The sequence below is a fragment of the Rhododendron vialii genome, chromosome 1a (genome assembly GCF_030253575.1).
Source record: "Rhododendron vialii isolate Sample 1 chromosome 1a, ASM3025357v1".
In the NCBI taxonomy this organism is placed as follows: Eukaryota; Viridiplantae; Streptophyta; class Magnoliopsida; order Ericales; family Ericaceae; genus Rhododendron; species Rhododendron vialii.
In genome coordinates, this window is record NC_080557.1 from 48998964 (window position 1) to 49026963 (window position 28000).

The following is a 28000-nucleotide window of genomic DNA, read 5'->3' on the forward strand; positions in this document are numbered from 1 at the left end:
TGAAAACAAATAATTGTTGGCAACAATGAGACAAGTAAACTATAATGTGACCACAATCATAAATTACAAACATATTCGAAAGTTACAAACTACAAATTACGAATTTAAAAACAAAGATTTGAAATTTAAACAAGTACAAGACAACATAGCTCCATACATATGTAAATATCTTACTACTACCAATTACAAATTCGTTCCTAAACTTGACGCTCCTGCCCTGCTTCCGGAACATTTTCTTCGAATATGTCCTTCTTGTCCACACAATGTGCATGACTGTCTCTGTGATGGTTGGTGCTCAATCCAATCCATCTCGTTCCTGAACCATGTGATTTGGGGTCGCCCTCTCCCCCGGATACGTTCTCGGTCTGGAATGATGGTTGGCCCAATGATTTCAGGGCAATACGCCTTGTCACACGAGGGCCTAAATGGTTGAGAGGCATACATTTGTATAATTGATTTGAGTGACCAAACATCACTGAAGTATTCGAAAGGGGAAGTTTTCATGAACATGCACGTCGCAAGCACATGCGAGCACGGCATCTTCCATTGTTGAAACTTGTTGCAACTGCACGTACGATTGATCATGTCAACTGAATGCCTATGATTTTCTTTATATGGGCTCGTCCGATTCATTGGAGTCTGCACCTCGTATACATACATACCTACGGAGAGAGAGAGAGAGAGAGAGAGAGAGAGAGAGAGAGAGAGAGAGAGAGACTTACAGTGAGAGGGAGGAGAGAATGACGAACGGCGACGGAGATCGGAGAGAACAGTGAACGGCGGTGAACGTAGAGTACGGCGATCTATGATCGCGAGAATGGAGAGAGAGAGAGGAAAGACAGTACAGCGTATGCGAGACGCATACACTTCTGCAATTTGATTTTAAACCCTAACGCATATGGAATGTGCAACACGCATATTGGGTATGCGTGATACACGGAGGATATCCAGCTGGCCCGGCTCGCATATGCCAGCGCGGTTAATGCACATCTGATATGCGTGATGCACATGGAATGTGCGTTTTAAACTATTTTTAAAAATAGTTTGAAAAAAGGTATATTTTGACAAATAGTTATTTGGAAACGAATAAATCGATAAAAAAACTCGGACAGAACTCGTGATGCACGCCGTCTCCGTCGAACGGAGCGTTCTGCTTTTGTGGTGCTCGGTTCGCGACGGGCCTTGGTGCGTTGGAATCGTCTCGGAGAGATGCAGGAGACTCAGTGATCAAACTGAGTTTAAGATCAGAAATCCGTAACTATAATTTTCTAGACAGAAACGGAAAAACAAAGTAGAAACAAAGAGTGTTTGTGTTCTTGGTACCCAGTGCTCAGATACCAATTGTTGCGGAAACAAACGATCGAACCAGAACATAAACACACACACAAACATAGAGACAAAGATTTACATGGTTCCCTATGAATTAGGTATGTCCACGGGGGCAGCCGAATTATATTTAGGAGGAGAAGGATTACAAATCACTCTACTCACATTCTCACAGACTTATACAAACATAATACAAAACTCTTGCTCTCAGATTTCCTCTCTGATTTTCCCACACCAAATACAAGTGCAGAGGGCTCAATTTATAGGCAAAGGATAGAGCCCTGTTCAAAAGCCATGCTTATGACATTAATTGCAAACCATGTGTGAGATCTTCCCACTCCTAGGATTTCCAAACCAATTGCATTCAATGCAACCCACGCCAAATCTTCTGCAAATGTGCAGATCTTTCCATTGTCAAGAAAGACTGCTAATCTTTGACAAATGAGAATGAAGCCAAATCTCAACAGAACCCCCCCGGCCTCGATTCTTTTGCATAGTCCAGGGGCGGCATAGAGGCGCTCTCACCAGGCGCCATTCCCGGACCTAGCAGCAGACGGGCGGACCATGCTTGAATTCAGACCGGACCAGACTATTCTTGATCGATCTTCAGGTAGTAGAGGGGAAAATAAAATGGGTGTGACCAAGGTCTAGCCTCCTTGTCATAACTGGAATATAGCTCTTTGAAGTAGTCAGTAGCTATTAGCTTTAGTTGATCTTGCTCTGTAACCCAGTTGCCATTTACATCCTCCAAGCCCTCAACCTTGTTTCTTCTTCCACGAACAATGGTAGAGGTGTGAAAGAAACTTGTGTTGCTGTCCCCACATTGGAGCCATCTCACATGAGACGCACCACAGAAGCTCTTCTTGTTTGAGAGTTTGATTGTATTGACTATTAATTCCTGAACGTTTTTGAATAGGAAGGGGTTCGCGTGCCATTTGCAATACCAGGTTTTCCAGGTCTGGAGTTGTATCCGAGTCTGCAGCTGTTAGTTTAGAAGGATCAGACGTGTAATAAATAACAGGTAGTATTCGGCTACGGGGGTGGTCGTAGATCAGCTGCTCAACAGTCCAAGGGTGTCCTTCCGAACACCCCCGGAATTCTTCCCCAAGCGTGCTTCCGTTTCATGGTCTTGGAGCTCAATAAGTGGGTTTGCTTTCTCATTGGCCCACCATTCCTAGCTGTTGGATCAGACTGTGCAGAATGAGTCTGCGTGATCTTCCTTGCCTTCTGGTCTTTCATTGCGATTTCCTCGTTCATGATCTCTAATCCTTTGAGTAGATTGGGTAGGGGTAAGACTACGCACATAGCTTCGGTTCCGTCTTGTTTGCCCGCCCAAAGAAAGGAGATATGGTTGCTCTTCCTTCTTCAGCAGGCTTTCCCGCAGGTTCGGTTACAGATAGGATACACAGGTCAAAGGGTAGGTTTGGCTTCAGTGCGGGACTGTAAATTCAGAATCAAAACATGAACTAATAAAGCACTTATTGGTGTCTGATATAACTGATTTTCTACAAAGAAGGCTAAGAATTTATTCTTTACAAAATGAACATCTCCAATCATTTGTGTGACTCGATGTGAACCCGCGCATTGCACTTGTATAATTTTGGTACCCGAAATTTGTACACTTAGACCTTATCAAACAGTTTGTATGTCCGCTTTTCATGCTCATATTGATCGTTTCTACCCCCTTCTTAGTGATTGGTGGTTTGAGTCAGCTTCTCGCTTTCTTCCTCGCCTAAAAACCCAAACTCGTAACCCAGCTTGACGAGCGAATCGTTATCCTGCATCGGAGAATGCGAGATGAGCGCTCCCACTGATTGGAGTCTTCCCGCCAAGACTAATATAATTAGGAAAATAGATGATGACCATATAAGTAGTAATTTTTTTTAAAGCATATAGTCCAGGTGCACAAGTTTGTCCACGTAACTAATTATAAAAAATAAAAAATATAGTATATACTTCAATATTGTTACTTTATCACGATTGTTAAGATTATTTTGGTATGGTTGTGCTTAATTGCAACTCATATTTTACGGCTACTAATAATTGGTGTCTTCACTATGTCAAATTCTTGTATCAGCCAATGGTCATGGACCGCACCAATCGACTTGACTTTGGTCAAGCGGATGATACATACCAAGTCAGTCAATGGTCGGCGGAAAGTATATACAAAAAAAATCAATATTCCAAATCCATCCACGTATATTCCTCGGAAAAGCCGTCCATGTATCGTGGTACAAGTAATTTGATTTCGTGAAATGGAGCACTTTTTTTTAAGATAAAAAAGAAAGAGAAAAGAAGGGGTTGGGAGATAATGTATTCTAATATCATTATCTATGGTGCATATAAAAACGGATCGTTTTTAATTGAATTGATAAATGTAAATTATCGCAAACAGGTGCAAAGCAGTGGGGGAAGGAGGAGGGAGGGAGGGACCCATCTAACTTCAACGGCAAACAACTCCTCCTAGTCCAAGTCCAACAAGTGAGAAAAACGCAATGTGCCAAAGATAATGGAGAGGGTACGGATAGGGAAAACGCGGTATGTCCTTAATCTGATGATTGTGACTGCTGAACCGTTAGATGACACGTGATCCCTTTCTGGACACGTGGGAATACATGGGTCTCGTGGACCCCAAAACCAAAAGGAAGATGAGCTGCTGCCAAGGGAGGCGAGGACAGCTGGATCAAATAAAAATAAATATCAATATCAATGGCGTTTGGAAACAAAAACATTATCAGTAGAGTAATAATTTGGGGACCCCCCTTTCCATACGTCTTTTTATTGCTGTTTTACATTTTTCATGGTCATTCATTGATTCTATTCCCAGTTTCCCACCCCAACAACAAGAAGCTTTTATCCCAGAGAGAGAGAGAGAGAGAGAGAGAGAGAGAGAAGTGATGCCATTGTATTAATCTAATATACAAGGAAGAACCTCTCCCAGTTGATTCTACGACAAGTCCTCAACAGAACATAAAACCAACAAACCTGTTATGACCAAAGGAAACTCCTTCCTCTCTCCTCCCCCACCCGTCTCTCTCGATCCAAAACGTACGTTCAATTCCCGTCTCTCTACAGAGGGTTTGCCAGCCAAATAGTATTAATTAAGTTGGAGCTATGGCTTCCGACGAGAGCCCAACGATACTACAATCCTTCAGCATGCAGGACAACGAACATGAATTTGATGACGAGGGGGAGTATAATTATCGTCCTGGTCATCCTCACAACCTTTCCGAAATGTCCATGTGTACTAATAACTCTACAGTTTATGGTTTTGATGATGATGGCTATAGTATCGGTAGAGGCAACTATTTCCACCTTGACGATGGCTATAGTGATACCATCAGTATGCATATGTCACAGTTATCAATGGAGAGTTTTCACTATGGGGATGCCGGTGGACATGAAGATTTCTCCGATGATGAGAGAGAGTGCAAAGAAATATCTGGCCGGGGAGTATCCTCGGACTCTGATCTGGAGTCGTTGGGGGACTGTCACTCGTCACCGGCAACACCACCACGACCACAATGGAGGAATCAGAGTGCGGATTTGGATCAAGTTCTATTGCAGCAGGAGAAGCATAAAGAGTACTACACAAGCAAGAACAAAGCCAAGATGATGATGATGAACACAATGAGAGGAGATAGATGCAGGCTAGAGAGAGCAACATCTTTTGGGGATCCCAATAAGAAGAAGATTGCAGTGGATGACGAGGCAATGATTGATAGCAGCAGTGAGGGGGGAAATGGAGACCTAGTTGGGAGATCCGTGGTGATAAAGACGAGACCGAGAGGAGGAGGAAGGTCCCTTTGTATGGACTTGGAGGAAGTGAAGGCATGCAGGGACCTTGGTTTTGACTTGGAGCATGACCACTGCACTACCCTCCATTCCTCTTCCTCCTCCTCCGCCAGTGTTGTTATCATGCCCACTACCACTACAACTAGCCTTTCCATCTCCGAAACTTCCACTCTTGACACCAGCAGCAGCACCAGCAGCAGCTCTCCCATCACTAAATGGCGCATCTCCAGCCCTGGTCAGTTGTAGAGTATCTTGCATCAAAACTACTTTAAAAGAGCTTGGATACAAAATCACCCGCCAATTAAATGTTGCTTCCTTCAAAAATTCCCAAATTTGGAACTAGCACATGCACCGTGTCTCCACTCAATTGCTTTATTAGGAAATTGTGGTATTTTATTCCTCCACAACTTCATTTCATCCAAATTTAACTCTAATTAATTTGTAGGTGATGATCCAAGAGATGTGAAGGCTCGACTAAGAGTATGGGCACAGGCAGTGGCACTCGCATCTACATCTTGGCACTGCTGCTAGCTACTGTCTGAACTGCTTTCCTGTACTATATATGAAGAGACATGCTTTGTGCACATACTTCTGCCATTTTTTTTTCCTATTCCAGCCCTTCTTTACTTTTCCTTCTTTTGCATCTTGATCTTGTGGGATTAACAAAGTCTGCTTCTTTCTTTTATTGTACAAGAGATGGTTTTCCAGAATACTAATTTATTTGTCTTTGGGCAAAAAGATATATTGGATTCGTCTTGATGTTTTTAGGGGTACAGTAATCGGATCCTTTTAATTTCCTATATTCCCCCCCTCCCTCCTACTTCAAATCATACATCTTTTCAGATACAAAGCATAAAGAGATACAAAGCATAAAGAGCAGACGCTTTTTAACTTTTAGGCTTCTATACTGACTTGTAGATTGTACATTTTTTTTTGGTAAGTTCAGTAGTAGCTTGTATAGTTGGGATGCAAGAGAATGTAATCCTACCCTTGGCCAATTTCTTGGCATTACAAATCAAATAAACAGGTAGTGAAACTCAAAAGTTAATAGCCGAAAGAAAAAACCCCAAAAGTTAATTATCCTGTAAAGAAACCTACATGGTCATATCATTGAGCAACATATATAGCCACTTCATTATCAATAAGAATAATGCTACAGAAACATTAACCACTGCATTATTTGTCATCACTTTTCGGAGTTGTGTACTAGAAGATTGAGTCTTTCAACAAAAAAAAGGTGAAATTCATAGAGACTCCCTCATCTATACGTTTTGGACACGGAAACCACCTAACAATTAAAACCGCCCATTCAGGCCCCCTCATCTATATGAAATAAAAAATTGGCTCACTCTGTTAACGGAATGAGGAGAAATGATGATTCTACCCCTTAAAAATTGCCTACACTAATCCCCTCATCCTATGAAGCACTGACACCTCTAGAGGTCGAAGTATCGCAGTGTCGGGACACAGGGACACGGCGGAGACATGCCACATGGCGTATCCCATAATTTAATTTAATTTTTTTACGGAGACACGGCTGGGGACATGGGGGGACACTGATAGGGACACGGCAGGGGCCAAGCTATAATTTTTTTAAAAATTTGGGGGCTAAACAGTAATTTTTAAAAAAAAATTGGGGCCAAATTGTAATTTTTTAAAAATTTCAAGGTGTCAAACTAAAATTATTTATTTATTTATATAAATAAATAAATAAATATACACGTGGCGTGCCGCGTGTCCCCCGCCGTGTTCGTGTTCCCATTTTTTTGGAATTCCCGTGTGTCCGTGTCTGTATCCGTGTCCGTGTATCATAGCCCTCATCTATAAAAAAATTGTCCATGCCTATGTTACATAGACTCGGGTACGAGTATCGGGTGTGGCTACAAATCCAAGCATCGGACCTTCCTAAACTTAAATCTTAGGATACGTGGATATGTGTCTCCAACTTGGGTATGGGTACGGGGACACGTCCTGAACTCTTGTTTGTATTATATATTGCATAATTTTCCCAGATTATGTAACGTAAACTATGTTTACAAATGTACTTAAACAAGAAAGGGTTAAGAAAATTATGTTTTTGCTATTTCCCTATTTCATGTCTATATGAAATACTCGAAATATGCTTTTTCTAGCTAATTTGATATTCCTTTTATGTAAGTATCTTAACAATTAGAGGATCCGAGTGTCTAAACGGATATGCGTGTCGGACACATCGACAATGGGTACTTGAGCCAAAATGAAGGATCCATGCAACAGAGGTCCACGCTGACCCCTTCATCTTAACAATCTTTTGACAGAATGGTGCTGATTGGTTAACGGTTGTAGATGAGGGGGTGTTTTTGGGCGTTTTTAAAGATTACGGGGTATTCGTGTCCAAAACGTATAGATGTGGGGGTCTCCGTGTAATTTTACCAAAAAAAAGTACTGGAAGATTGCCACACAGAAAAGCCACTATTACTGTGTCAACAGGAGCACTGCCGGTGTTGGTAGATCCTAGCTTGGTAGGTTATGCTGAAGGACACGACCTTTGAAAGTGAATAAAAGTATAAAACACATTTAAGATTACGTGAAATAGGAACAAGAAAGGTGCGCCTAAAATAATTTTACATATATCTTTTGTCTTATTAAAACCTTCCCTGTACTCCAATTTAGTAATTCCTTTTTAGCAAGGCAAACAACCTCTCAACACCATTGTACGTATAAAAAACCCAAAAAATTTATTGGAATGCAAAACTGCACCCAAACTATTTCATGAAAAAAATAAATCAATAGAAAAGGGTAAAAGAGCGACTACCGTGAATTTGGAGCACTGGAGAAGATCTCACCCCCACCTTCTCCAAACTGGTAACTTTGATAAACTCGTAACAGGAGTTCCCTGCAAGGTACAACAGCCCCAAGCTTGATGCAAGCAAGGAAGGCACCAGAAAGCTTCCGGTGAAGACTGTAAGCCTCATCAGGAGGTGGTGTCAGCCTGTGCCTCAGCATGGTAGCCCCGATATTAGAAATGCTTTGAGTTATATTTGTGGAGTGAAAGTCATACCCATCAGGCTTTGCGAAAGGCAATCCTACAACAAAAGCAGCCTGGACATGAGCCTCTAACATAACATCTGACTCCATTCCAGTTATGAACCCCAGCCTCCGTGACATATCTATCACTGCTTCTCTGTCACTATCTGCGCATGCAACAACCTGATCAAAAGATTCACCCGTCAGCATGAGATAAAAGATGCTTCCATACTGGACAATGTGTACATATGTGTGTCTGTTTTGCAAAGAGCAGAATCAAAGTATAGCGTCAAACAAGTAGGTGTAACTCTTGAGTAATTTAGTGGAATTCTCAAGTGCATGATCCACCCTAGATCTCCGCCATACATCTACAACATAATTTGTCAAACAATAATCAAATGGATTTTTTCTATTCAAAAATGCTTTGAAAAAACCACCAATAACTAATTTTACAGCACTAGACAGCTAATTTGATCCACGTATAGAATGCACATACGAAGTATTTTATAAGGACCCATAAGCAGTAGTCTAATTTGAGATCCAAGAGTGAAGATTATTTTTCTACTGCTAAATCCAGAAGAGATAAGGAGTCAGGAGTGTCATCCATATGCATCAAGTCATTGTTTAAACACAGCCATCTATCATCAAGGCACATAATTATCTTTTGATAACTATCATCCAGGCCCATTCTGTTAGCACAAATTACCTGGTGACCTACATACCTCGTACCGGAACGACTCATGTTTTTGTGACATTGAGCTGAATTCAAGTGGTGGCCAACCGTAATTCTTCTTGCTTCTGCGGAACTTATTTGTAGAAAGACTCATCTTTCAGTACTTCAGCTTATTAGTTAAGCTGATTTTAATTCTACACTTTCTGCAGGATGCTTATTTTTCAGTTTGTCTCACTAAACAAGTTAATCGGAAATCAATAATGACAGCTGCAAGGAAAACTGTTAGAAATATCTTGCTTTGTTTATTTACGTATACAATGTACCCAATCACTTCCTGCCTGAGGATGGCAAGCACATTCATCAGATGGTAGTTTTCTACGTCAATGCTATAGGATATGGATATATAGTATGTACTATGTACTTTTCCGAAATTGCAACATGAACCCCAACAAATCTTCAGACATCAGCGCAAGATCTATATTAGTGATAACCACATGGAACTAAATCACCATAACTTATTAGTTATTACTCTTCGAAGGTAACTCAAAATTTTGGTTATATTTTCACATAGTTTTGTTAAGAACCTGTCATAATTAAGACCGAGTATTGCTAAAAGCAGAAACCAAGAGGGTTTACTCAGAAGTAATGCAAGCAGAATTCACCATTCGCATATAATCGTTGACAAAACTTTTAGGGTAGTCCCGAGCTGCTCCGAAGTCAATGAGATTGATAGTTTTTGTGGTCTCATCATACAAAAAATTGCTCCAGTTAGGATCAGTCTGCATCAGATCAAGCAAGCCAATATAAGACTGGAAAAACAACAATTAACGATGCACATTCTCAGACAGAAAAATGAATAACAAAAAAAATAAGAACCATAATATAAAAAACAAGGTCTGAAGTTCATAATCAAATTCCTTTCTTTGCATGACATCGTAACTTTGTCCCACAATTGGTCAGAAATTTTGTTTTTTGGCAATTTTTTAAAATCTTAGCACATAAACGATTGTAGAATTTCACTTGCTTCGATGTTACCAAAAACATTCTTGAATCACCAAAATAGAGAATTAGGCCAACTTTATTTCTTGGCTCCTTTCTATTCTTTCTTTCATGTATTTACCATGTGAGGCCAATTTGAGCCTCAAGTTAGCCTTTCTTCGTTAACCTCACTGTAGACACCCTAATTTGGCTCAGTAGATGTTCAAGCCCCGCCTTGGGTGAATCCTGATAATGAAACGATTCTTGTGTGCTTTGACTGAGAGTACAAAGGTCTGAGAGTGATGAGCCTAGGATTGCTTAAAATGTCCCTTAGAATGTGTCAATAGGCTTGAGAAGCATCTTCAGTATGTCTGCCTTCACTTAGTGTGTCAATCGCCTCTTTTGCATGTGGTGGTCGCTTGTTATGTGTGCCGATCGCTAGATAAATAGTTGGCCGCCATTTCCTTTGTCTATCACTACTTGGCCTCTGGTCCAGAACCACACCCATACTTATTCGCCCGTTGATCGCCACTTCTTGTGACGATCGTTGTTCATGTTTTCCTGCAGAATGCTTCTAGAAGCCCAATAACTCTCAGCAGAGATCGAATCCACTTCGAACTCTTCTTCATCCGATTGGTTGGTAGTCCTTCATGAAGTTACAACCCTTTTCGGTAGAATTATAACCACTCTCATTTTCGGGTTTAATTATTTCTCTTGATAATTCTTGGGATTATCTCTTGAACCCTATAAATAAAGGCCTTCACCTCCGAATTCAAAACGGTCTTCCATGCTTCTACACTCCAGAAATTCATAGCAATCACCCCACATACTCTCACATTCCAGAAAACAAACCCTAGTTCATAGCCTAGCAAATTCGTGAGTAATAACACCCAAAGTGTCACCCTCAACCTTCAAAACAACCTGCTGTTCACCACCATTCAATTTGTTCTTCGTGCTTTTAGTCCATAAAAGCCACGAAATCATGCACTTGAATCTCACAGAGCATTGAGGGATCTAGGTGGGATGATCCCATAGCCCAATGGCTAGTCACCTTTGTTTTCAGATATTTTATTGACCCCCGACTTTTTTTTGTTTTCTGTAACTTCTACTATTCTGGTGTAACAAGGAACAACGATCACAACACGTTGTGGCAGTCGCTGGTTTATGTACAATGCATGTGGCAGCCGCTAGACCTTAAGTGGCGACCACCAGTGTAGTTGTGTTGACCGAAAGATCTTCTGTCGGCATCCAGATGTTCTGTCGACCAAAACCTCAGTTTTGCTGTTTTCTGCATGTTTCCCTTCCCTTATCACAGTGTGTGGTTTCTTTCCCGTTGTCACCCATAACTGTTAACGGCTTAATTAAAAAGTACATGTGAAGCGTATTAATATGTTTTACGTCAAATGACTAGAGGCCAACCTTCATGGTTGGGCATAGAGGGGTGCCTAACACCTTCCCCTCACCGTACCCTTGGCTCCCGGATTCAGAATCTCGATTTGGTTTCTAGTTCCTAAACCCAAGTGGCAACTCTAAACAAACAAAGTGTGCCGCAATGGGCACTTCCGATAAACAGACTTGCCGCAACAGGTGTCTTAAAGTTTCGCTTATTGACCATCCTGTTGCGAGACCCGAATTGCGCCTTCTCGCGGGGAGGGGTATCCACACACACCCAAAATGTTGTGAATGAAATAAAGGAAAATAATAGTTGAAGAGGACTAGAAGAAAGTGAACGCAAATGAAAAACTGGAAATAAAGGAGAAAGAAACAAGAGAAGGATGGAAAAAAGAAGAAAAAAAGAGATGTGTTGAGATTAGGAAAACTTGATCACATGCAAAAAAGCCCCATGTGATATATGTTTTCCCTTATCATCCTCAGATAATCTTATTTTACCTAAATGGCTATGCCCTCTATTTTTTGGTCATTCCTTTTACCTTTACCGTGGCATTGTAGCCAAATAAAACACATCTGTCATCATTGGGGGTGGTATGCTTTGTACGTGCAGATGATTTACAGGGTGATACTGCAGTATCCATATTACTTCTCAGTATTTTTACCATTCTTTTTGCGAGAACGACATACAAGAAGGGCAATCAAAACAAACAGAAGGAAAAGATAACTACGAGGAAAAAAGGAACCTGCCTGCATGAAACGAAAAACAAAAAGCTCCATCAAAGTGAGCTCCAATAACTTTTTGCCAACATAATTACGGGTCTCTTGTGTTAGGCGTGCAACTTTATCAATTGGAATTCCTGTAACAAGGCAAATACCGTGAGACCAAATTGCAACATTAACCACATACACAAGGAAACATCTTTACACCAAAGATAGCAGGAACTTAGTCGACTGAGCATAAGTACTGTTGATCTTACAAGAGAGCACCATGGGGTTCTAAGCCTTAGGCTACCATGGTGCACCCAGAAGCCTTTAGTATGCAAATCAAAGAGGTAGGACTAGACTCACCAACAGTACCTGGAGACCAGGATGCACCAGTGCTTTCGTGGCTAGAGAGGCCGCAAGTAGAGCCTACTGTAACTATTACCAGGCTGTTAGGTAGGCAAGGTGTAGGCAACCTGCCTACTGTAAATAGAGCCTGGAGCGCGGATCGTAACAGTACAAGGAACGGGAATGGAAACGTGGTACGCCACATGCCTAACTTGTGATACGCTAGGGGTGGGCTTCTATAGATAACAACATTAGAACTTATCCTTCCAAGCAATAAACATCTAGTAAAACTAAATGTTATTTTCCAAAGTTATTCACGCAAAACACAATTTTTGGAACCTAATGACCGAAGTTTTTACGTTTCCTCTCACCAAATTCTATTCTCTCTACAAATTTTCCATTAAAAGTTGATTTTTTCGAAAAACTTTGGGGATCGCTAACATAACCGTTTTGGAATGGAAGTATACCATGTTTCGGAACATCTGTACTGAAACGTAATTTGTTGGGGTAGCAGTATTCCATGGTAACATACTCTAACACCCCTCACTCTACTCATGATTCAACCTATTCTTGTCCATTTTCCTGAGCTATATCTCTCTTACTCGCTTTCTTTGTTCAGCTGCTCCTCTCTCTCCCCATATATCTTCAGGCCTATGGCGCTGTACGAAATTTACACTCTTCAGCAACCCCACCTGTTGAAGCCCTTGGAGACAGGTAGATGTAATACAATACGTGATTGGCATCAGATTAGACTTGGGCAAAGTCCGTCCTGTGGATTCGAAAGGTGCTATACTCTTGACATAAACGTACACAGACGGAAATACAAATGATAATTGCAGCTACTTGAAGCAATATGGCTTTTTTCTTAAAAAAATGGTCACTCACAGTTCTATTTTGCGGCATAGAACAGAACACTTTGTGGGCACAATCTTTCAAGTGAAACTGAGAAAAAGTTAAAATTCCGGAATAAACTGTAGATTCCGTAGGATGTTGAAAGAGAACGGATCGCATATACCATCTAAAGTTTGCCACACGGCATGAATATATGTACTCATTCTATTCAATTGGACAGCAAGAAGCTGTTCACATTCTTTGTATCGCATATAGACAGCTTTCATTACCAGCTAACAGAGCCTTTCATGTTTGACAACTATACCAAAACTACATAGGACAATTACCTGGAACAAGTTCCGTAGTTAAAACTCTTTTACTTGAAATATCATCCCTGACCATTGGAACATAAAATCCTTCCGTGTTGGATAGCAGATCCCGAAATCTCTTCTGATTTGATGCCTCCAGCTCATAGTCACATTCACGAGATAATTCTTCTTTTGCCACCTGTAGAAATCTCCAAACATTAATAGTAGAGAATGTGGGAGCAACATACACAGGGACAGAACCAAGATTTCATAAACACGGGAGCCGAAATATGAACAAGAAAGATGCAGATTATGTTCTGACGCCATCTAATTCGTGCGCATCTAGTCTCCTTCATTGGTCTATGTTGCCCTTTCAGGCAAATATGTAGCAATATAGTCTATGTTGTGATGCTAGACACTCTCTAGGTATAATCTTGCAATCTTTGCATAACAAATGTTCAATACCTCTAACAAAAAAGTAATCTATCTGACTTCTATTGTACCCTCTCTTAAAGGTAATTAGGTATTCCTCTCTCTTCTTGAAAAAAGTGTTCACAACTACAAGATCAAAAGCCACTACAAAATCCAAGACCACCATAGACTTTCTCATACCCTTGCCTATTAACTCCTACATGACCATTGGAATGCTACCTATAAACAGCTTCCCTCCCACCGGTACCCCTTGCACCATGTGAAGTAATAAAATTTAAAAAAAAAAAAACTCAAACTGCAGGGAAGGGGGGGGGGGGGGGGGGGGGGGGGAGGGGTGCTTGCCCCCATTTAGTTCTGTCTTTGCACCATTGCGTAGGAAAGCTTAAGATACTCCACACACACACACACACACACAAAAAAAAAATTTGATATAGGTTCCACCCTAGAGCCCATTGCTAAAGCAATGGTAGGAGCTCAGCCTGTCAAGCATGAGGATGAAAGATACAATAGTAGGTGAAAGATTCCAATTTGTGGACAAGAGAAATAGAATCTAATATTCAACAAATATATTACTTTTAACTATATAATCCTTGAACAAAAATCAACTGCTTCCTAAGATTCTGTCGTATTATACTTCTACAAAATCCACGAATACAAGGGAACAACGAAATAAAGCATAAATATCCTACAATTTGAATATAGACGTGCATCAAACATTTCTGACAAGCTATGAAGTAAAAACAGAGACAATAAAAAAGAGAATTGAGATGATTTGCCAAAAAGAACAAAGGCCAAAAAAGTTCCACCAATACAAAGTAAAATGGTTGATGATAAAAGAGCTGTTACTGAAGCCAAAAGCCAGGCAATATAAAATCCAACTGAGGTGTAAGAACTCAGCCCAAGCATGAAATCAGCCTGCCCAAGTCCTTTCAGAAAACAACAATATGCCTAATTCCACACTAAGCCCAACCATAACACCTTTCACAGATAAGACCAACTTAAGGTCAAAGAACCCACCTTGAGAAGGCTAACCAAAATCTGACCAAGTATAAATACATGCAAAAACAACCACTTAACATATTCTTTTGTACCTTTCCACCAATGCTAATCTTATTGTGTAACCGTGAAGCAATATATTTATCAGCAAGCAGAACCTAACAATTTGCATAATGCGTCACGTACATGATGCATAGCCAAATAGCCAATACATCAGGCAGAGAGCTCTTTCAGTCAAGCTAAGACCTTCTCAAACTTAGCCAAACGCAACTTTAACCCATTAACTTAGCATGGGCTCAGCCCATCCCAAGCAATACAAATTGCAGCAAAAATGCAGAATCATAGCCAACCCTTGCAACAATACCTCATTGAGTCCGATCTCAAGAACATAGCGAAACAATACATTCCCCTTGACATAATAAATAACATGACCGATTGCAGTATAAGCAAAATGCCAAACTCAAAAGACTTTTCTGCCCTGCCTGCTGTTACCTTCATGGCTTTGTCCAGAAAAAGATTTTCGGGAATAAGATTTGTGTAGTCTAATAGCAGTTTTACATTGTCAATATCACTTTCAATGCTATCCGCCACACCAGGATACTGAATTTTCACGGCAACGTGCAAACCATTCTTTGCAACTGCTTGGTGCACCTGACAATCATTTTATGATGAACATCAGATATGGAAAACATGAACAAAAAATACAAATAAAATATTAGTCACTAAAATCAAACATGGAAGACCGCACCACCACGACGAAATTATGCAATGATGAAGCAAAATGAATGTTTTGAAGGAGCAAGAAAACAACGAAATGAATACGTTTCAGGATGGATCTGTCAGTTTCAATCCTTCAGAGACCTCCATTAAAAAGGGGATAGGCACAGATGCCTTAATAATCCCACTAAACTTAATTCGTTTTGGTATACCTATTGATATGAAAGACACAGCAACACAACCATGCCCCTTACATTACCATAACAATCGTATATGGCGTACCAACCCAAAATATCTCAGCAAGAACTCTCATCAAACCAAACTAAATGACAACCAACAGTCTATCGTAAAGTCCTCTGGCCCTGGACATTTTTTCATTTTACAACCAAAAACAGCCTCTCTACTTTCTGATTCCACACATGGCCTTTCCACCCAACCATAACCAATTGGTAAACAATATAAATCTTCAATCCCATGTCTATCCAAACCTTCTTAATAACAGAACGTCATAGAAAATGAAGACTTTCATCCACAAACCTCAAACTCCGCAATGGCGGAGCCTTGTGCATTGGGTTTGCCCTTTGCTCCTTTGGAACAGCTTAGATGTATAAATCCCATATCATAACCAATGAAGCACCAACCTGTGTGACTAGTCCCCTTTGAATGCCACGTGGCATGTTCAATTAATTTTTAAGTTTTTAAGTGGGGACACACAAGGGACACGTTGGTAAGACGCTTGGAGACACCCGCATCTTAAGTGAGATATGAGTAGTAAAATTGCAGGGGCCAATTTCTAACTAAAACTTACTCCGGGGGTCAAACAATAATATTTTAACTTTAAAGGAAAAAATGCAAACAAAATAATTCAAATTGATCAAACTCTCCTTTAAATTATAATATCTGAATAACGAAAGGTAAAATTAAAAACTGTAATACTAGATTAGGTTGTTTCTGGATACAATATTCACATGAAAACAACTAAATTTTCTGTTGTGTCCCCTTGTCCCTATTATACAAAGATTGTTGTGTCTTGAGTCCTATCCGTGTCCATGTTTGTATTTTGTATATGCGTCCGTATCTGTGCCTCTTAGCTTATAACCATTGTACTTTTTATTTCAGCTACATGAAGTTCCTTTCCACTATACAACCTCTTTAAATTTCGTCTTTAAGAAATTCTTTCCACTATAAGAGAATCATCAAGCCCATCTTTCACTTCCAAATTATCCAACTCATCAACTATTTCCAAGATGTAATCATTCCCCTCTCCCACTGACCTCCTTGTTCCCAACCTGTAACTTATCTTTTACCAACTTATGTCCTTTCACAAACATAAAACCCTGGCATCCTTGAACAGTACTATTTTCTCACTGCTCCTAAAAGCATGTCTTAAGTGAACAGAAGGTTTCTCAAATCTAAGGGTATCTCCAATGGTATAACCAAAATTAGATAATCAAAAGTTGCCACCTAATCTTTTGGTTATCCATTTAAGGGGCTGCTAAGATTAACAATGTGAAGTCCCACAATGATCATTTTAAGTCCATAATCAAAAACCCATTTTTAATATAGAGAGACAGAGAGAGTTGGGAATAAATATAAGTGGATCCATTGGCAGTGATCGGATGAGAGAAAGAAAGAAAGGAAAGAGAGAGTGTTGTCCCCATTAAATTTGGTTATCCAAAGAGAAAAGTTGCTAGGTTTTCTTATCCAAAGGCCAAAATTTGATAATTGGTTAAGGGGTTGCTAAGTTTGGTCAAACCATTGTGAGCCATACTTTGGACCAACATTGCTAAGAAATCTTTTAGTTTTGGTTATGCCATTGGAGACATTCTAAAAGGGCTGTGGCGTCACTAAGGAAAAGTCTCTAGTACCATAGGACAATGGTCGGACACAACTGATGTCAGACGGTTTTAGGACACTTGAGCATTGCCTCCTGCATGATGCAGTAGAATTAAGGATCTTTGTGTCATTTTTGGTTCTTTAGTGGTATTAGGGTCTTGGTCTATAAATAAGTGACTTGGTCTTTCATTTGTCAGTTTTTTTTATTATTAAGAATATTGAATACACTGATTGAGACAAAGTTTCTCTCTCTACCCTTTGGGGATATCCCCTTGGGATTTTGCTCCTTTCTTTGAATCTTTGAATCTCTTTGGATATTTGATTGCATCACTACAATACGAATCGTGGTGGTTTTGGGTGGGGAAATAAGATTAGTACTTGGGGTAAGTGCGCAAAGAAGAAGAAAGGAAAAACAAGCAATATTATTCAGCATATAGCATCCTCCATCACCTGGCCAATACTTGCGGCAGCCATTGGTTCATAATCAAAACTAATCAGCTTTGATGACCAGTCAGGACCCAGTTCAGCATCCAAAACTTGATTCAGCTGGCTCCTTGGCATCACATCTGCACCTTGACGGACGATATCTAATGCAGCCAAGATCTACAAAAGGATACAGCTATCACAAGCGCTGGAGCTAATATATGAAATTAAGTTCATCCATTTCAATTAAGGAAAACTTAATAAACTGAAGAAAGTCACCCAAGAAAGAAAAATTGAAGGTCCGCTTATCCTTTCAACTCAGGGTCTGTAATCGTGCTTTTATAGCAACATAAGACTATGACATAAAATTCTGATTAAGATTATAAACCGTAAGCATATGACAATGGGACGGACAAAAAGCATGTTAGTATAGATCAGCATCACCATCTTCCATAAAGCTGCCAACAAATACCATCTCACATTTTTGTCATCAAAAGAAAAAATGAAATTTGATATCTTTTGTGGGGGCTTACAGAGCAACAACTCAAGGTAAGCTGGAACAAGAGAGTCCCAAACAAATTAATGGGCAAATCCTCCAGACTCCATAGATGAGTATGAGGAATAAGCAATCCTCCAGAAATAAAGAAGAATAAACACTAGAAAAATCAAAGGCTCAGTAGCTACAAGCCTACAACCGACAACTATTTTCTCCTTCAATACGGTGGGCCAACATCCAAACCTCCCAAACAAATTACTGGGCAAATCCTCCAGACTCCACGGATGAGTACGAGGAATAAGACAATCCTCCAGAAATAAAGAAGAATAAACACTAGAAAAATCAAAGGCATTGGCTTAAAGATCAGTACCTACAAGCCTACAACCGACAACTATCCTTCAATATGGTGGGCCAACATCCAAACCTTCCAAACAAATTATTGGGCAAATCCAACAGACTCCAATGATGAGTATGAGGAATAAGACAATCCTCCAGAAATAAAGAAGAATAAACACTAGAAAAATCAAAGGCATTGGCTTAAAGATCAGCAGCTAAAGCCTACAACTATTTTCTCCTTCAATATGGTGGGCCAACATCCAAACCTCTTTTTTTTTTTTTTCCTCCATGTTTTGCTCTGCTTAATTTTTACACTTCTTCTTCACCCTTTTCTTTTGAAGTTCAAAATTTTCAACTTATACTATATTAGTTTTTCCATAAAAATGTTGGATTGTCTTTATGTTCTACTTCATTCTCTTTTCCAGTGAAGCATCTACGTACCCAATTATAATGATCCACACCCTTGGTTGAATAATATATTTGAACTTAACTTACTCCAAAAGCGTTCATTTGTAGCATTTCTGGAAGTTAATAAAAGTTTAAACAACTACATCTTAACGGTCTCTATCTCAGTTAATTACTTAATTGAGGTTGATTAGATAGACCTATTTCCTCCAATTGATTCTCTTAGGGGGTCACATACTCGAATAGTTTTTAATCAACAGTAACCATGTGCTACCTACGACCTTCCATCTGGATCAATTAACTCCTACTTACTGGCGCATTAATTTGTCTAAAAATCTCAAACTGCTTTTCTTTCCTATTATCTTTAAAGAATAAAGCTTCTTCCTAATTGGTTCATCTTAAATTCAGATTTTCCTTCTTACACTACTCAACCATATCAACGTTCACATTTCAGCTAAATAATTTGATGACTATGGATACTTTTACAGTACAACATTTACCATGCATTCATAGTGGGATATCATAAATATTTTCCCTTCAACTTAATAGGAATTGGACTCTTCCATAATATCGCAAGGCCTTGCCAAATCTAATGCTCTCTTCCATTTTACCCATCCTGCTCTAGTTCTCAGGGTCACATATCAGAATGGTAGCATGTAGGACACGTTTCATGTTTACATGTACATAGGAGGGTAGGGTTGATCATATTCTAAATGCAGCTCAACCCACCTGTTCAAACAAGAGTTCCTCACCCGCCCAACCCAACCACTCATCATCTCAACCCATGGCTCTCAGGATGGGTCTGCAGAGTTTTCGAACACTCATAGTTTTGGTTAGTTAGTCTTAAGTCTTAACCCCCGCATTAACTTGGTATCAAGAATGCTTGTTTTTAGACATAACTATATACAAACGCACAAATTTACACACGCTTCAAGATTTGAAGTGGCCGTCAAAAAAACTGAAAAAGAAAATACACCAATTTCAAGTCTTCTCTTTTCTCTTTCCACCCACTTTCTCTCTCATAAACCCAAATGAACCATCGGCCACTACCATGAGCCACCTCCACGACCCTCCTTTCTTCTAAATATTGCACCAGCCTCTGTAACATCTATGCCTTCAATTTATTTTGCATACTATTCGAAAACTATTTTGGAGTTCTTTTCGAGCAATAGATGATATGAAGAATAAGGTGAAGGTTGCATGAAAAAAGTGAAAAAATCCTTTTCGGCGAAAGCAAAGTATTGTGTTCGTCTTCTGCAAGAATAATAGCATAATTTTCATTTGGCTTGTGCAGAAAGAGTCGACTTAATTGATTCAACACCAAGATGACCAACAGGGGCTTTGATAAATTCAAAATTATTGTCCCAGATAGGAGAAGATGAATTTGGATGTTCAAATGATGAGTATGTTTGTAATGGTCGGTGGTTTGTCTAGGTGAGAGAGAGAGAGAGAGAGAGAGAGAGATGACTACCTTAATGTGAGCTAATGTGTCTCCAATGATATTGTGGGAGTAACTTTTTTTTTTTTGGCCACATTACCAAGCCATGTCAGTGTGTAGAGATGTGTGAGATTAATGTGCAGGTTTAACACAATATCATTTTCAGGAGGGAGTATACATAGATCAACTGTTGGGTTATCTTGTTTTGGCAGTGAATGCATTTGTTTGTCATTTGTGTAAGGCTTTGTATGTTTGAAGAAGTCTCCTCAGACCTAGTTTGATAGAATTTGTTATGTTGCGCTCACATATGGCTTTTGGTACTCTACATTTGCTCATTCACAACTCTTGTGCTAGCATGATTGTATTGATTGTCTATCTAAATTATACAATAATATAAGGATATTTTTTTGTTCTTGCTAATTTGAAGCTACATTAGGGTCACCTATTCCGTACTATAAATTTGGGTGCCCTCAGTATTTTCCAAGCATCAGGGTTGTCCACTCTCCTCAGCATACTTCTTTATCCCAAAAATTATTTACTCAATCTTCCATCTTAAAGTGGCTTAGTGGCCTTCTAGGCACTCGACCGCTTGATACTCATATGGACTCCAATGTTAAGTTGGATGATGACTTATAACCTTTCTACTGAGTTCGAATGTTATTGACGATTACTAGGGTATTAATTTAACCCATTGTTACTCGTCCCCATATTATTTATACAATTGGTTGCATGTTCCTCGTCAACACATGCTCGAGCTATTTGTTCTACTTTTGCAGCTTGAAGAGTGCACTTGGCCGAGGTTTCATACATTGCCCTCTGGACTCTTAGTCTATGAGTCCATGACCATCTTTAGTGATATCGATTGGGCTGGTAGTCACTACGATAAGCAATCTACATATGTCTATTCTACTTTTGTTGGAAGTAAACTTGTAACTTTTTTTTTTGCTAAGCAAGTAAACTTGTATCATAGTACCAAGTAAACTTGTAACTTGTTACTATGATATCTTTAGGATGCTTCTTTTTTTCCTGATAAGTAAGGGTTTGCATCAAGGGGATGCCCCTATATCAGAGTATGAAGCCACTACAACTACGCTATACATCAAGAGTAGCCAATAACTAATAGGCCTTCAAGGGTATATGGCAATCGAATACAAATCCACAATAGAATCTACAAATTCAATTCTGAACACTTGGACTTATTCCCACTAGCCAGCTGAAACAATAGTCAAAATTTACAGGCCACCCCCTTTACAATGAATGTTGGATGAGCATACTATATGCATAGGAAGCAACATTAACGACGTAGAAGGTCTAATGAAAATACCGGAGGAGGTATAACAGATTCATCTTGAATACTCAGCATCTGCCCTAATTTAAGTGCCGCTCCACGCATTCTGCACAGTGCAAGAGCCAAACGTTCCGCATTTCTTTCGGATAAGAATGGGGAAACAACAGATTGCTTCTCTTGTGAGTCAGGCGTACCAAAGAGAAGCCTCTTGGTAGATTCCTGGAATGTCCCCCATGCAAGACCAGCTCCGAGGCCCGCAAACCTTCAAAATAGTAAGTAATTTAGGCATTTAGCCAAAATGAGTGTCAGAAGAATCAGAAAACACTATCTACACCTTTCAGTTTCTCTAACTAGTGGATCCACAAGCCATCTCTAAGGTATGTTTTAAATGAGAAAGGAAAGTAAAATACTTGCTCGCACTACAAAGATGTGAATGATGCAGCAGTGCTGAAAACTAGTTTGGGAATAGTTCACCAAATACGAATGCAGTCTCTCAAAACTTACATCAATCATAAGCTCCATTTCAGAGTGTTCCAGATTACTTGTATTTGTGAGAAGTAATATCAAATATGTAACGGTTGGGACTAAATTAACTATTTGTCAAGAAAAAGGAAACAATGGCAGGAAATAACCATTAGAAACTATTAAATTGCCAATTGTCTCAAAAATTTAAGTTGTCAGGAAATGGACCAAGTAGTGACCCTGCAACGTATATCTAAGGAGCACATATACATCCATAGGAGACTAACATGACATGGGATGGACGCGAAGGCATGCCTATTCTCTTCAACTAGGACATGTCCGGGACATGTTGAATAAATTAAAAGGATAAGACATAATTCCATATACATATTACCAAGTGTGATAATGTTATGCCAAATCGGTTCTCTCTAATCACTTGGTTGGAGGTTGGATACTTCTAAATTTCTAAGATGGTAGCAGTGTTGGGGCTTGGGTGGCCTCGTGTGTAAAGTCTCTGCCTCAAATATGTTTCTCTATCACCTCTAGGTCAATCACCTTCACATGCTACCAACCGACCTTTGTGGGGGAGTGTTAGAGACTTAACCTGCATCAGTTCTCTAAGTCACTCAAGCTTGGTTAATAACTCCAGCTGTTGCCCCTTATGGGTTGGATGCCTCCAAATTTCTAACACCACCATTCTTCAAATAAATTCGGGGTAAAAGAACAACAAACAACAAAACATTATCCAGAATTCCAGACATAAAAAACAAAGACTGATAATACTAAATCACACTACCCACTTGAAGTGGAAAAAAATAAAGCACAGAGAAGAAGAACAAAAGAGAGACTGAAATGTGATTAGAGTAATTCATGACCTCTGTCCATCCTCTCCCTCTCCCTCCCCTCCTTTCACTTTTGTTCTACAACCTGGCTAAGGCTTATGACGAATGAACTTAACAAAAAGTCTATGTGCTCGTGTCTTATTTCCCGTTCTCAATTTTTTATTTCACACTTTTATCCCAAACATCATTGAATCCCCATTTGCCCAAGTAAAAAACAATATAAATAGCAGATTCAAACATTTTTAGGGCATATGCGTGTCACAGACATCTCGGACACTGATACATGAGGTCAGTAGAAGTGTTTGAGCTTCATATCAAGCTCTCTAACACATCCTCTTACAAACCCTGTCTTGCATGTGCAAATTAAAACATTTGCAAATGCAGAAACAAGCAGAATTCAAACAAGCAAGAAATGTAAACATAGAGACTTGAACCCAAGGCTTCCACCAACTTTAGCTCTCAGACCATGTTTGATCACCAACTGTCCCAAAACCGTAAAGTGCTACAGCACATGGTGTTACATGGAATCTCTGATTCTCCTGTGAAGTTTTAGTGCACGGGTATGACAAGGGCAAAAGGTCAGGGATATATGCCCGATACCTGCACCTGAATTGGACACTTAGATCCTCAAAATTTTGATGTTTACAAATGAACCATCTCACATTTGATGGCAAAGAAAAATTTATAGTTTGTCACATGGGTGGAATATAGAAATCCTTTCTCTTTCTTCTAAAGCTCACTAAATTTCTAGATCATTCCTGAACAGTACTGTCTTATGTCAAAAGACTCAAAACAGAGCACTCGATATAATATACATAACCGGTCATGAATGTCCACGTACCCCTTACCAAAAACATATCACGCACGGAATGCCAAGATTAAGGGTTTAGGAAGGTACATTGCCTAGACATACACGTTATCCAATTCTCATACCCAAGCCTTTATTACATAAATCCAAACCCCTTTAGATCCCGGTTAACCCGGTATATCATGCTATCCAGCACAAACAATGAGGTACAATCCATCGACAATTGATGTAAATCTAGGTGGGGAACTAAATCCAGATGATGAAACTATTTAACAAAATCCAAGAACTGCCTTTTCACACCGTCAATGGCTGCTTCTTTTGAATGAAAGGAGATACCTTACCTCCCAAATGCACCATGACATGATGAGGTTTTAATAGAAGAATTTCCCCAGAAGAGTTAGCTTTACTTATCAAGGGACCAGGACATATTCACTTGCAAGAATATGTTTTAGGCACTGCATCTGTAAGTATAAAGCAAACAATTCTTTAATCTTGTCCAGATGTCTTGAGTGTGAATGGGTGTAAAGAGAAAATAAATGGAGACAAGAATTTCAAAATTGAAGATCTGGTAATTAAAAAATCCTGAAACAAGAAAACTGATATAATAAGATCATGTTAATGGAAGCCAAAAATAAAAAGGACCAAGGTACATTCAACTCTTAATACGCTAGAATAATCTTAGATGAAAAGTGTAACAAACTCCTATACAGAAATTTGAAGCCCAAGTGACACCAGGCCTCATCGTAACGTTGGATATACAAGTTGTACTTGAAAACAAAATAAACCAAAAACTCTGAAACTCCAACAATGTCAAACGTGTTGAGTTTTAACTTTGCTTTCATGATGGCAGGATGCAGTAGCGAAGATAAGGCACTTCCTTGATCACTATTAGAGGAACAAAACTAGTAATTCCATACAACATAAAGGAGAATTAAGTAAACTTCCAGCACTTGTAATGGAAGAGGACATTAAGGAATGATGACCAATACAAGCGGAACTCTGAAAGTAAGACCTAATATCGAATTGTTAGAAAGTTAGTTTGTTTACAAGATAAAACAGGTCCATGCAAGATTGAACTTGGGTGAAGAGTCAAGACTAATGTAGAACAAAGACTTCTATTTGGACCGACAAATTACAGTTCTGAGGACATACATGATGAGGTAATTAAAGAAAAGTAGATCCATGGTAGTTGGAGGAAATTATACATAAACATGCTTTGTATGAAAATTTTACATTTAAAAGAAGAAGATCCAAAACAGAGGCTGGCATTGGACCTAACTTGTATTGACTCAAAATGAGCTTGCAATAGAAGTTTAACAGTATATGGACCTGCTAATGACATGGTTTAACTGTCAATAGTATAGGATGGATGAACATTACTAGGTGACTTCTCCAAACTAGAATATCTGGCATATTTGACGACCTACCAAGCACCAACAGCTTAATCAAGGCTTTGTTTGGAACTTAAGGAAAGGAAAGGGAAAGAAAGGAAAACTAAAAAAATTTCCCTCCTATTGTTTGGTTGGGAGAGAAAGAGATAAGAAAATAACAATTTTAAGTTTTGAGAATAGTAAATTTTCTCTTCCATTTTCTTCCCATTTTATTTTCTTTTCCTTTCTTTTCTTTTCCACAGGTTCCAATCAGAGCAAATAGGAGAAACAAAAAGTAATGGGGTTGTTCGAAAGAGCCATGGAATTAGCTTCTGGTGCAAACATAGTTTACAGCCTACAAGATCTGGGCATGCTAATTCACAAACGTCTTCGTGTCAGGCGCTCAATAGAAAGCACCAGTTCTAAGTGAAGCAAGGATGTATAATATAACCTCACAACACAAAACCAGTCTATAATATGTGTAAAAAGAAAGAAAAAAGATGGGAATCTTTGGACGTATCAACCAAGGTGGGTAGCTAAATGGATATAAGCCTATGTAACCCACTGGTGGCTTGGCACAAGTTGGTTTGGTTCCCAAATAGTATTCCTAGACCATTTCCCCCCCCCCCTAAAAGTCTTGCTATAATGGAAGCACTCATACCACAGATAAAGTGACAGACTTCTTGACTCCTATGCAATGTAAAAGATTAGTCTCCCAAAAAAACTTTCCTTCAGCTGCTCTTTTTCCAAATCTATATGGCTCATAATTTGTTCCTAGGCATTGTTTGATTCTATTGAGGCTTGCTATTAGGCAAAGACTCCATACCACATATGAAGAGATGCACTAGGGAATCGTTGACTCATGATTTGCTCTCTGTGCTGCATTTCTTAAGCCTATGAAGGATTGAGCCCCTCATCGGATAAATAGAAAAAGGCTTCAACAAGGGTGGCTTACCACTTACAAGGCTTAATCTTATAAGTGAATATGGGTCATTCAACGTATAACAGGTCCACGTGATGTGGATTTCGTGGATACTCCCCAGTGGATTGGGACTACGCACATATGGGAAAACCTCAAATCAAACTCCCAGCCAGTGATATCTGAGCCGATGGCTGACGATCTATGGGCAAACTCTCCTGGAAGTATGGGCTAGCATGGAGACTCTCGGAGGAGCGGGAAAATCCATTGCAACTCTAGATGGGGCAGGAAAATTTCTAGTGCATGCAACAGGCGGCTGGCAACAAGGTGGCTCTCGTAGAGTACGGTGGTTGTCGATGGAGTGGGTGCGATGAATAAGCCTAAGTTTCGAAGACGATGTTGGAGAATGGTAATAGTTCAAGAATTAAGGGGAGTAAAATGGATCAAATCAAGGGGGAGCTAGGCCGAATGCATAGTTCACACATGAGGGGGAGATTGTTGGAAACATGTGTGAAGGATTGAGTCCCACATCGGATAAATAGAAAAATGGTTAGACCTTAATATACAATTAGGTGGCTCACCACTTACAAGGTTTAGACTTTTAAGTGGATATGGAACATTCAATGTATATTGGATCTAGGTGATGTGGTGCGGAGTCCGTGGATACTCCCCAATGGATTGGGCCTATGCACACATGGGACAACCTTAGGCGGATCAGACTCCCAACAACTTGGCCCAATGAAATCAACTGTGTCCATTGGCAAGTTTAGTGGCAAACATTCTCACAAATTATTAGAGGTATAGCTAGGGGGGCCATGGCATGGAATGAGCTACAGAATCTTCAAAGTATTGCAGATGCCCAGATCAAGTGATCTTCCATTCTTGTTTCAAAAAGGTTTATTCCTTCCAGTGTTTTTGAGCTGCCCTAGTTATTAATTTTGGCCTAGGTACTTATCTTTCGTACTGTAGCGTATGCTCTCATGACATATGCAATATTTTCTTTCAACAATACACCTCATTCACCCAAACAAAAGAAGAAAAAAGAACATCTTACCCAAGAGCTCTAGAAAAAGGCGTAGAAGGAACTCTCCTCTCCCTTGGCCTCCTCTGTCTCTTAGCAGTGGCAGTCGGTAAAGAAGCCTCTTCTTCTTCTTTGGCTCCATCACTAGCAACAGCAATATTGCCCTCTGAAGTGGGCGAACCTTCATTATCCGGATCCCCACCACTCAGCGGAGGACTGTTGACAGTAGAACCATTACAATTACCATTGTTTGTCGTCCCCAAGCCCCATTCCGTCCTTTTTCTGTCGAAGTCCGATGGCAATGACGGTGGTGGTGGTACTGGTGGTGTCGGATGTGATGAGAGATGGGGGGCAGCTTGATCTCGTTGAACGGATATTTGGGGCTGCCTCTCCTCAGCCGCAAAGTACACGATACTCGTTTCTCGGGAATTAGAATTAGAATTAGAATTAGTAGGAGGAGGAGGAGGGTTGACGAACTCCCGGACCTTGCCACTGGTGAGTCCAGAGAGGTCTGTGACGGTGAGGATTGCTTTGGTAATTAGGGATCCCAAATCCCCATTTTGATTGCGAATTTGAGATTGTTTCACCACCTCCTTGCCGATTAGGGACAGGCCATCAACGACCCTGCCAAGGTCCTTCATCAGCGAATTGCGCATTCTTGTTTGTAACTAGTATGTACTGTAGTTCTTGCGTTGGACTTGAACTTCCAAAGAATGCAAAGGAAAAACTTTAGTAGTAATGGAACTTCTAAAGAAGAGAAAAAACCTCATTCAAAGCCGGAACTCTCACAATCATTGTGTTTTCGAGAAGCCATCATAGAATGGATGGTTAAAGATACGCGCACGTACTGTT

At 39.8% G+C, this 28000-nt stretch overlaps 2 protein-coding genes across 2 annotated transcripts; one reads left to right on the forward strand and one right to left on the reverse strand.

Annotated features, from left to right (window-relative positions):
• Nucleotides 1-4070: 4070 nt before the first annotated feature.
• Nucleotides 4071-5872, forward strand: LOC131305809 (uncharacterized). The gene is made up of 2 exons (XM_058332435.1): nucleotides 4071-5356; nucleotides 5567-5872. Exons 1-2 carry the CDS (start codon nucleotides 4441-4443, stop codon nucleotides 5650-5652), a joined length of 1002 nt encoding a protein of 333 aa, XP_058188418.1. The 5' UTR covers nucleotides 4071-4440; the 3' UTR covers nucleotides 5653-5872.
• Nucleotides 5873-7710: 1838 nt separating this feature from the next.
• LOC131305825 (protein ABC transporter 1, mitochondrial) lies at nucleotides 7711-27979 on the reverse strand. The gene is made up of 8 exons (XM_058332436.1): nucleotides 27182-27979; nucleotides 21763-21988; nucleotides 17791-17943; nucleotides 15280-15438; nucleotides 13399-13558; nucleotides 11918-12027; nucleotides 9463-9579; nucleotides 7711-8310 (listed from the first exon to the last, which is right to left on the reverse strand). The coding sequence occupies exons 1-8, from the start codon at nucleotides 27802-27804 to the stop codon at nucleotides 7912-7914; spliced, it is 1947 nt and encodes a 648-aa protein (XP_058188419.1). The 5' UTR covers nucleotides 27805-27979; the 3' UTR covers nucleotides 7711-7911.
• Between the last annotated feature and the right edge of the window lie 21 nt (nucleotides 27980-28000).

Bases quoted from the DNA above. Each gene is read 5' to 3' on its own strand.
- LOC131305809 (XM_058332435.1), top strand. From the start codon at position 4,441: ATGGCTTCCGACGAGAGCCCAACGATACTACAATCCTTCAGCATGCAG. The intron at 5,357-5,566 runs GTCAGTTGTAGA...ATTAATTTGTAG, and splicing joins ATGGCGCATCTCCAGCCCTG to GTGATGATCCAAGAGATGTG.
- LOC131305825 (XM_058332436.1), bottom strand. From the start codon at position 27,804: ATGCGCAATTCGCTGATGAAGGACCTTGGCAGGGTCGTTGATGGCCTG. The intron at 17,944-21,762 runs GTATTTTCATTA...ATCCTTTTGTAG, and splicing joins AATCTGTTATACCTCCTCCG to ATCTTGGCTGCATTAGATAT. The intron at 12,028-13,398 runs GTAATTGTCCTA...GCCTTGTTACAG, and splicing joins AACTACGGAACTTGTTCCAG to GAATTCCAATTGATAAAGTT.